The following is a 10,956-nucleotide window of genomic DNA, read 5'->3' as shown; positions in this document are numbered from 1 at the left end:
CCAGACTCCAACCAAGTGAGCAATGAAAGCTGAAGATACCAATTATTATATTACAACTATGGCACATGCACTTTCACCACTAATAAATTCCAAGTCATTGGGTTGAGATTTAATTATAAATTATGTAAATGGTTGCCATGAATCATTTAGATTTGTGCTTTTTATTAGCTAAGTGGGAGCAGAATTCAATGATGGGTATTTACCCTGTTAAGTGATGACAGCGCAAGTGCAAGAGATTCAGTGAACAGATCACAACTTCGTACAGTTTAGGCTCCTGCAAATAGAGCAAAATCGACGTTAAGACACTGAATAATTGATTAATAGTCGTTAAAAAAATCTTGGTGGGTCTAAAGTGGTAAAGAATTGGTGTGTTAATTAAATATCATTCATATTAATAATCTAATTCTGTTATTTATAATACTTATTATGAGAAACACAAAGATGTTTCAATAAAGTTGTGTGCAGAACAACATTTTAATTTTTTGCTAATGTTCTGGTTTGCATGTTTTCCCTTCAAACCAGTTGGACTACAGAGTACAAATGGTTTTATTACTATTGTTTTTTCATCTTTTAAGCTTGCATTGATGATTTCCAAATCTTTGTCGATAAAGACATTAATATTGTCGGAAAATGGGGGGGCAAAGTTTTTGCTGCCCCCCCTCCCCGCATAGCTCTGCCCCTGAAATTGTATAAAAAAATATTGTACACCTTTGTGGAAAAATTTACTTGAGGATCTGACAGTTTTGGCATCTGTGGAGATTTTTCAAATGTAAATTAAATACACATCTTTTTAACTTAGCTTCTTTTATTAAACTCATTTGATCAAGTTATTTGTTTCTTTGGCTTTTAAATAATTTATTGATTTAATGGTTTATCCGGTAAATATTTTTATCTGTTCTGTCTTTTAATCTATGCAGTGCCTCCTCAAAGTTTTTGCTACAAGTTTTTTTTTCCATTTTATGTTCATCTGTTGTTGTTGTTGTTTTCATTTTATTCTGTTTCATGACTTTTTATTGTTTTAATATGTTTTTATATATTTTATGTCAAACACCTTATGTCCTACATCATGATGATGAAATGTGCTCATAAATGACTTGACTGACTGACTGACTGACTGACTGACTGACTGACTGACTGACTGACTGACTGACTGACTGACTGACTGACTGACTGACTGACTGACTGACTGACTGACTGACTGACTGACTGACTGACTGACTGGGTTGGTTGGTTGGTTGGTTGGTTGGTTGGTTGGTTGGTTGGTTGGTTGGTTGGTTGGTTTGGTGGATGGATGGATGGATGGATGGATGGATTGATTGATTGAAAGTTTCAAAATGTTGGTTTAGATAAACTTGCAATGTATAAATTTACATTATCACAAATTTTAACTGTTAAAGGATTAAAGCCTTTGACTAACTGCATCCCTCTTTTTTTCTTATTTTGAAATCTAATCCGACTTATAGATAGTGAATCCATATTTTTGCTGCCATTTCCCCTCATGTCAGGTTGATGCAGAGCCAGAAACAAGGAGTATATTTGGTCTGAAGAGGCCTGTCAAATCAAACTGTCAAGCTTCAATTTTTGAAGGAGTTGTATCGCTTGCTCATCTGTCAGTCAAAGAGAAGGACTGCTGGCAAAGTCAAACTTGAAAGTTGGGTGAAGTGGACTCTCATGACATTTCATTGTCTGGCGAAGAGAAAAATCTGAGTTTGTGAGGCATGTTTGCCAAGAAATAAAGTGTAGCAGCCAGTAACAAGGAGGACAGTTAATGCAGCATGTCACTGGAATGTGCTCTGAAGTGCAATGTAGAGAAAAATCATCAACTCAACATTTCCCCACGAAGTGGTGATAAAACCACAATGTAATTGGATTACATTGACGTGGAAGGGCTACATTCCAGGGCATGTCGTTCATCATAAATCTTTTTACACACTACGAAGCAAGACCAGCTCATAGGAAGAAAAATCCAATGGCAAAATCTATATTGAAAGACATCGTTCCAGCAGATGAGAGTTAGCATCAATTGTGATGCTTTTTAAACGGTGTCCCTGCCTCCATAATTCTTCTCTGTGAGGATCAGAAAAGGATGGCGAGGGCCAGAAACCCCAGTCAGAGACACTCATATAGCAGGTAATCCATCAGGCAACACAAGGTCATGCATATTTGATTTAGAACAACACAATAGATCTGTATCCACATCCAGATTTCTGAGAAACAGAAGTCAGAAGAACATTCTTTGTTATTATACTCCCTAAAAATAGAGTATTTAAAGGGTGACAAGTTTAGATAGCTGGAACTTGTCAAAAATTACTAAAATACTAATGTGGGATAATAAGAAAACTCAAAGTGTTTAGACATAGCAACTTTCAGCCCAAATCTAATATTTGAACTAAACCTTGATCAAATAATCTTAAATAGTAGAAGATTATTAAATTTTATTACAAATAATGTGGAAAATCCACCAGATAAGTTGCACTGAATTCACGTTGTGTATTCTAGTTCCAGGAGATTTTTCTAGAACTGGGGCGTCCAACCTAAAGGTCAACAAGGGGCCAACTGTGACCCCAGATTTAATGGCTCCTCAGCAAATCCAAATTGAAAGCGGCACACAAGATTTCGTTTGACCTCGGTGTAGTTTTTAGTTGTGACAGTAGGTGGAGCTGAGGCACTGTTCTCTCTCAAACACTGGTAATCCAAAAAAGGAAATAACAGATCTTTGTCAGAGATGACATGAAACTACTCTGACATAGAGAAAGATTAGATTCTAAATGAGACCAAATAAGCATCCGCAATCAAAATAGTTCTGTTATTCGCACAATTTTGCACTTTGATTTTGACCAACATTTGCAACTTTTCTACTAACTTGACCAAAAATCGATCAAAACTTTGTTGCAGTCAAGCAAAAAAAGGAGGGCCAAAGAAGAACCAAAAAATGTAGCAGATAAGATTCTGATCCAAACCATGTTGAATTAAACTGAGTTGAGTTCTGGAGGCATAAAAGGGTTTCAAAAAGTGGAACCAAAGGTTGGACAAATACCAGAGTGAAACAGTGTTTTGTTCTTAGCCACTAGATCAAAATAAAAGTTGCATATTTTTGAAAAGATGATGACTTATTGGGAATGTTACCAGTGTCATAGGATAGGAAAGATGAATGAAAGAGTGTACTGTACACAAATCAGCTTCATAGGCAGAACAATGCTGCCCTTCTGTGTGCAAACATCTGCATTACATCTTCACATCTGATCTTCCTGCACTAAATGTTACTGAATCACAGGTGGACACATAAGTAAACAGATTTAAAGATAAAATATTTGCATTTTTGAAATTGTCTTTCGAAGGTTGATTTTAACATTGCTTGGAATACTTTGAAAGGTTCCACCACTCATCCAAATGGCTTCGTCAGTCCTCTGCCAGTCCCTCTGCAGTTGTACATATCTCTGTAAAACAGCTACTATGAGAGAAGGCTAAAATAAAAGGTCATTGGGTTCCAGAGCAGCATGGCAGAAGAATGTGTGTGTAGCTGAACATGAATTTTAAACAGAACATCTGTTTTATGTCTAATGGTGAATTTGAGGAAACTCGTTTGCTCACATGACACAAATATTTTTTAACACAGTATTGGGAAGTTGCCCTTTAAATTTTTGTTATTATGTTGTTCTTTATTGCAGTTAACAACTGTTTTATTATTGAAAGCAACTTATCTTCATTTTGATGTCTTTGAACCATTTTTCAGCTCATTAAAAAATAATGGTATAAATCAGATGAAGCACCCCCAGATTGCATATCTTAGCTGCCACTTTGAAAACTGTTTCTGTTCATTTGCATTGTTTTCATTCCTTTATGTCATCCAAAAAGCACCATAGAAAACTGTTGCCACCCCCCCCCCCCCCCCCCTTTATTTTAAAGCCCATCTAAACTTATTGCACTGGGATAAATGACACAAAAAATGTCTTTTTTTGTTTGTTTTTTGTCGGGCTCAACTTCTGCATTCCACACAAAAAATACATGATTATTTGAGAAATAGAAGCCAACTATTTTTTTCAAACCTCAGACTTGTCTTAAATAAATTAATCAAATCCCAAATTTGCTTAAGAAATTTGTATAAACCTTGCAAGAATGATAAAAAAAAACGTACTTAAGTTCACTGTGGCATGTTTTATTTTACTCTGCATGAACCTCTAGTTGCAACTGTGAAGCAAGGCCATAAAATACATATAATAGAAAGAAAACGTCCCGTATAAGCCAAAGGTTTTTTTTGTTTTTTTTTGTTTTTAAACTAGTGATCATTTTAATCGAGTTGTTTTAGTTTGGCTACTAATTCTATGATTTTTTTTAAAACTCCATCAGGGTATAACCATAAAGATAAAAAGTTGAATTATTGTTTTATTTATGCAGTTTAGTGATTTTTTCTGAATTCATTAGTCTTGTGTTCCACAGTGTCAGTTCAGGGGGTGGCCAGCAGAGCGCACACAGAGTTAGATACAAAGTTTACCCGTTTGCACCCCGTTTTTGTTGAAAAATGAGGGGAGAAAATTTATAATTTACTGCCTGTTATATTAAATTTAGATTTGAAATAATGGTAAAATAACGATCACAACCCGTATCATTTACAAAACAAAAGTAAGCACACATTTCTCCACAGAAAAGTCTATTTGCCTCAAAACTATTGATCAAATGGGTTTAAAGGTCCAAAGATTTGTAGTAGAGCCCTGCGCGGGACTATTTTCTTCATCCCGCTTCCGCCCGCGCCCGCTGAATTTCTGACCAATCCCGCCCGCTCCCGCAAGGTATGCGTTACACTCCCGCCCGCTCCCGCAATATGTATGTCCAATCCCGCCCGCACCCGCAAAACTCAGAGAATTTAGTCCCGCACAGTAATAGAGATGCATTGATTTTGTATCGTCTCCCGTCCCGCAGGAAAAAACACGTATTTTGTATTGATGATATTAAAGAGATTCGTGTCCCTCCTCCAGCCTCATATTTTCATGCATTCCTCTTTTTTGAAATTTGCAACTTAATTATTGAATATATTTTTACAAATCCTGTTCGGTTAAAAGTGTGCGTGTGTGCGCGCGCAGACAGACGGCCTGAAGCGCGCTGAACCAGCCGGTAAAGATGCAGGTCAAAGTCATTTGAATTTATGGAGGAAAAAAACATTAATGGTTCAACAGAGCTGAAAATCTATGAATTACTTTTTTCCTGACAGAAAAATACTTTTAGCTTCAGCCTTTTCCAGTTTTGCTGATTCGCAGATCTGAGAACCATGCCTGACTCACGATGAACCTCGATTGTGGTTCTTTTCTGCTTCATCCATTGACATCATGTCACTGCCAGGTAACCTGCTCCATCCTTATCCGCGCAGTGTTGCCGGATAGATTGACAGCTCTTTCATCCGTGTGCTGCGCTAGAGCGCCCTGACTATCGTGTTAACCTATGATGACTGTATTTTGCGCTCTCTGTGTAGAACAGACTGGGAGCGCGGGGAAAAACAACTGTCAGCTACAGAGTATATGAACAGGTGAACAGGTAGAGAGGAAAAGCAGGTATAGAGGCAGGGGAGGGGCTTTGGCTTCAAACTCTGTCAGAGAGATGGAAACACGGGCGTCAGATTAAGATGCAGCTTTTACTGCGGGAGTTGAAGCAGACTTTCGCTGGGATGATTTTATAAACCCAAACATGGAAACATGATTTCCAAGTAGAACACTTCAAAATTATAAACCTGATCTCTCCACATTCTTCGTGTCTATCATGCATTTATGCACACATCGCTCCATTTAGCGATCCACCATAACCTCTAGCTGGTAGCTCCGCCTACACGTGACCGCGGTATCAGGCTTTAAGGAACACACTAAGAGGCGGGGCGGGGCGTTGCACACCCCCAACAACAGGTTAGATGACAGAGGCCATTGGGCGTCTCTGCCTGGTGCCTTCACGGAGCTTCAGTACATAAGAATCCAACAGCCGCACAGCCTAACGTAGTCCGCTAATATATATTCATGACATATTCATGGCAGCACTGATCCCGCAGGTTTTTTTTTTCGCCGCCCGCTCCCGCCCGCAGCACAATTGAAACCGCCCAATCCCGCGAGATTTGGGTTGGGTCCCGCGGGACCCGGCGGGACCCAATCCCAATGCAGCCCTCTAATTTGTAGCCTATTGTTTCTGACAGTTACAGGGTTAAAAGGGGGCGTTTGTCGCTAAATCGCAGTGGGTCACATGACCTTCATGACGCATCTCTTATTTCTTCTCTGATACGACTTCATACAGACGCTCTCCGGAGCCAAACATCTGTTCTACAACGCAGCAGAGGTGAGTTCTCGTCCTCGGTGCGTTTCCATCAGCCAGCATTCATGAAAGCTGTCTTTAAAGTATGACGTAGAATTCTGCGTTCCGTGGGAACCTGAAAGCATCAGAGCCGCTCCTTGAAGGCTCGTTGCAGGCGCGCGCTTACTCTATACGTTACGTCAGCAGCTCTTTCACGCGGAAGGCGGAAGAAGTGAGCCTTAATCTGTCCGCTGCCATGCCTGATCTGAACCTATATAAAAAGGTTCTGTTCGGTTCTGTCACAGTCGGAGTGGTTTTTGTCACAGGTTATCTATTTGGTAAGAACCCTGGCGTTAAAAAACTCCAATGTTCTTTAATGTAAAGGTTAGTTTATTAAAGGTCAGTGCAGGAGCTCACATACTATAGCTGTAGGACACGGGGCCTATCACTGGACTGGACAATACTGTTTATCTATTTTCTTTTTTTTTCTAACCGGAAATTAGAGTTATCACTAATATGTCGTTTTGCCAAAACTTTCAAAGTTGTGCAGACGTTTTTAATGCATTCTGTTTAAACCCAATAGAGGGTTAGTTTTACATTAATTTATACTTACGGTATAATAAAAAGATCAAAGGTATTACTCAATTCAGAGCTTAAATTGACTGGTCGAGATTACGTAATTATATTTGCTTTAACTATGCTAAATTTACAGAGCGGCTTTGAGTAAACATTTCATAAGATCTGCACTTTATCCCATTTTTCCTTCTGCAATTTCCTGTTCTTATTTATTTATTTATCAGGACCTCATCCACAGGATGAGGTCATTCTGTTTCATTTGTTTAAATCATTCAAACGAGATCTAATCTGAATTCAATTTAATCTGCAAGTCACTTGGATGGCCCTCGCCACTCGCTGCCTTCTGGCCCTGATCTGCACATACATGCAGTAAACGTCAGTCCTTTGTGCTCCACATATCTGTCCCTCTTCCTTAATGTTCCCACTTGCTATTTATTTATTCTAGATTGAACTTCATCCCTGCAGCTCTATAGACTGTTTGAACTCAAACTATCAAGGAGCACCACCACAGTAGCTCCGCCCACGCATCCATTCTTCACACGAGGCCATTAGGCAATAAGAGAGTTACTACAGAAATCCTCTGTAGTATAGAATAATCCTTGATCTGTCCAATGAACACAATGGTGGGCACATTAAAGGTGACAGCCCATGGCAACAATGATATGTTTTGGTTGCCTGAGGCTAAGGAGCATGTGTGTCAAACTTCATACTGATGTGCAAAACTAAATTTTAAATTTCCTTAGCAACCAGGCCTTTTAGAAGCCCAGTTTGCATCATTGAGAAAGTCGGAGGACATGAGATTTCCCTCCGCTCAAGTCACAGCTTGTGGGAGATTTAGTCTAAACGTACCCTTGGTGAAGCTGCCATGACCACGCCCCCACTCGCTTATTGGAAACAAACAAGGATAACCTTTAAAGTCAACTGAACAACAATGAAACTTGGAAAGGGCCAAACGCCTCCTTGACAATGGTTAGTAATGTAAATCCTAAATTTTTTAATGAGTGCAACTTATTCAAGTTAGACAATCAGGTGCCGTAATAAATGTATGTGGTTCCCACTTGCCCCCACACCGAACCTTCAAAACCTTTGACAGATTTTGTGGAGTGGAAGGGGTGTGGATTTCCAACAAGCTCACTCCTGATTGGTGAGAGTGGTTGACATAGACTAAGACTGACTCGTACCAATCACTGCTTACCAACACCGTCTAACTCCAACATGGCAGAGTTCATGTCGTGCAAACAATGGCGACTGAACTGAAAACCTGTGATGTCACACATTGTTGCTAAATAGCTCCGCCCTTGTAGGTCATAGGTCAACTCCACAGGAATAGTTAGTTATTCCTCGTTACGATATGCCTGACATGAAATATAATCAAACAGGATGGTTTGAGTCACTTTGGTGAAATTTCAGTGACAAAAACAGTGTAAATATGAATATTTTATGTTGATCATAGTTTAGTTCTTAATCCTTGATGTGTGCCCAGCCCTTAATAATAACTGGGATTCATGATACCATCTATCTGTATGATCTAATGACATCCCTGTGTTTTTCAGATCCGTATAATGACTTCATTTTTGTCCTTAGGAAAAAAGAAACTACCCAGAATGAGCATCTCCAAAAGTCACACGGCGGGGAGAAACGACCCACTGATGCAGTATGTGCTCAATCACTCCTTAAGGGAGCATCCAGTTCTCAAGAAGCTCCGACTGGTGAGTAAGTGCCGTCTCTGCGTTCCGTCACAGAGATGGAAAATCAGATTTCAGAACAACATTTGACAAATGTATGGAGCCCACTTCCGCTTATGGGTTTCAGAGAACGATGGAAGACCCTCGAAACATCATGATGGTTGCCTGTGAGCAGTCGCAGTTCATGGCCAATCTGGCAAAACTCATTCAGGCCAAGAAGGCAATAGAGATTGGTAAGTGAGGAAGATGAGACCTCACTTTTAAGTGTGGTTTTCTGTCCAAATTAAACATTTTATTTGAGGATTTCTTTTTAAATAAAATGTATTTGTTGCAAAGATTTATAATTGCGTTTGTTTAAGGAGTTTTTAAGTATATTCCTCAATTTATTATGTCTGTTTTTTGTTGATAAAATATTTTTGAAATTACTATGGAGAGACACTTTACAATCTAGTTACTTTGTAAACTAAAACAAAACATAATTTCCCTGCCCCTAAACTACAATTCTACCCCAGCCTTTCTGCCGGCAAAAAGCTGATTTAAAAACTGAATCTGCTGCCAGAAAAATCAACTTTCTGCAGCAAAATGAGGTCATAGGTTGCTGTATGAGTAAATAATGTCATTATAGCTATAGGTCTTAGTTAGCATTCACTGTAAACCCAGAATGACATTAGTTCTGGTTTCTGCTGTCATCACACACGGTTGTTCTTCTGCAGGGGTCTACACGGGCTACAACACACTGAGCGTGGCGCTGGCCCTGCCCGAGGACGGCGTCGTGGTAGCATGTGACATCAGTGAGGAATTCACAAACATCGCCAAACCCTTCTGGAAAGAGGTGCAGCACGCAGGAAATCCAGTTTTTAAAAATGTGAAATACTAAAATATAGATGGGCGGTCAAAGAGTGGGAACACGGTGTCATTTCCATCCCAGTGAAAGAAAAGGAATTGTGTTGCAGCAGAGATGCAATCACACACTGATCACAGCTAAAAACAAAAACCAATTATTTGCTCGGCAAGAGCTGAGACTGGTTTTAAACATTCCAGAAAAAAAGACATTGTAGTTTCAGAAAATGAATATTTTTGCATGTAAAATAAATGCACATTTTTTTCTTTTGAAAGTTTTCTATCTGCTTAAAGTGGCATTTACAATATACAATCCATTTCCTTTTTTTATTTTAAAGTTTTGTTTTTGTCCTATTGTCAGGCTGGTGTTGAAAAAAAAATTGATTTACGCATTCAGCCAGCAGTGAAAACCCTCGGTATGTAACATGATTTTTTATGTTTTAAGTAAACCTTACGGGCATTATGTATTTTTTCTAATTTGAACCACTTTAAGATTTCTTTCAGGGATTTTTATATGCTTTCATAATGGGCCTTAATGCATTCCAGATTGTGATTTGTGGTATTTATCAGCCAATATCTGCTCTAAATAACAGAAGGAATTGTTCAGCTGATTAAATCACTTTTTAATACTTAAGCATGTTTTGTTTTTAAATTTGCATTAGAACCTAGAAGGAACTGAATTTATATGGACAATTGTTTTACATAATCTGTTTTTTGTGCAAATTCTTGATTGTTTAGACAAATGTTTACAAGTTCATACCAAGTTCACGAACGTAGGTTTAAAGAATGGGGCAAATTTAGTTTATTTTTTTTGGTCACTAAAATACATTTTTATCTTCTCGTTTAGATGATCTCCTGTCTTCTGGTCAGGCGGAAACGTTTGACTTTGTGTTCATCGACGCCGACAAAACCAACTACGACAACTATTACGAAAAATCCCTTCAGCTGCTAAGAAAAGGAGGCATCATCGCAATCGATAACGTAAGAACAACCATACCAAACGCCACGAGCATTACAGACGGCGGCGTTTCTCTACAGACTCGTTTGTGCTGCTGCAGGTGCTGTGGGGCGGACAGGTGCTCAATCCGTCTCCTGGAGACGCAGACACCGTGGCGATCGACAAGCTGAACAAGAAGCTGCACAGAGACTTCCGGGTCACACTGAGCATGCTCACAGTGGGAGACGGGCTCACTCTGGCCGTCAAACTGTGAAGTCAGGAATGTGCGGCAACGTAGTCCATCTGTAGGAAGCTGGGAACGTTGTCTCCTTAGTGGAGAAACTGGAACAACTGATGTTTACTAACCAAAACAAGGAATCTATGTAGGAATCTAACAACAGCCTTTACTTTTTAGGCTTCTCGTTAGGTCCTGTGATTATTGTCAATTATTTTGTATGAACCTTTTCAATGTTGTCTCCTAATCAAATAAAAATGCACTTTTTAATTTAGTTACAGAATTGTTGTTTTTTTTCCCAAACAATAAATGTTGCTTTATTTAGAATAATAAAGTCTAAAGATTTATGAGGGTCACATTAAAGAAAATGGCGACTGTAGACATTTATTGTTCATGAGAGGCAAATATGATATGGACCA

General features: G+C 39.0%; 1 protein-coding gene across 1 annotated transcript; it reads left to right on the top strand.

Annotated features, from left to right (window-relative positions):
- The first annotated feature begins 6,471 nt into the window (after positions 1-6,471).
- On the top strand, positions 6,472-10,811 carry comtd1 (catechol-O-methyltransferase domain containing 1). Its single transcript, XM_023949420.1, has 7 exons — positions 6,472-6,602; positions 8,425-8,549; positions 8,653-8,758; positions 9,239-9,357; positions 9,727-9,781; positions 10,213-10,346; positions 10,424-10,811. Exons 1-7 carry the CDS (start codon positions 6,521-6,523, stop codon positions 10,574-10,576), a joined length of 774 nt encoding a protein of 257 aa, XP_023805188.1. The 5' UTR covers positions 6,472-6,520; the 3' UTR covers positions 10,577-10,811.
- The last annotated feature ends 145 nt before the right edge of the window (positions 10,812-10,956 follow it).

The sequence above is a fragment of the Oryzias latipes genome, chromosome 19 (assembly GCF_002234675.1).
Source record: "Oryzias latipes chromosome 19, ASM223467v1".
In the NCBI taxonomy this organism is placed as follows: domain Eukaryota; kingdom Metazoa; phylum Chordata; class Actinopteri; order Beloniformes; family Adrianichthyidae; genus Oryzias; species Oryzias latipes.
Note: the sequence above shows the minus strand (reverse complement) of the source record. Positions and strands in the feature narration are given on the sequence as shown.

Bases quoted from the DNA above. Each gene is read 5' to 3' on its own strand.
- comtd1 (XM_023949420.1), top strand. From the start codon at position 6,521: ATGCCTGATCTGAACCTATATAAAAAGGTTCTGTTCGGTTCTGTCACA. The intron at 9,782-10,212 runs GTATGTAACATG...CTTCTCGTTTAG, and splicing joins GCCAGCAGTGAAAACCCTCG to ATGATCTCCTGTCTTCTGGT. The intron at 10,347-10,423 runs GTAAGAACAACC...GTGCTGCTGCAG, and splicing joins GCATCATCGCAATCGATAAC to GTGCTGTGGGGCGGACAGGT.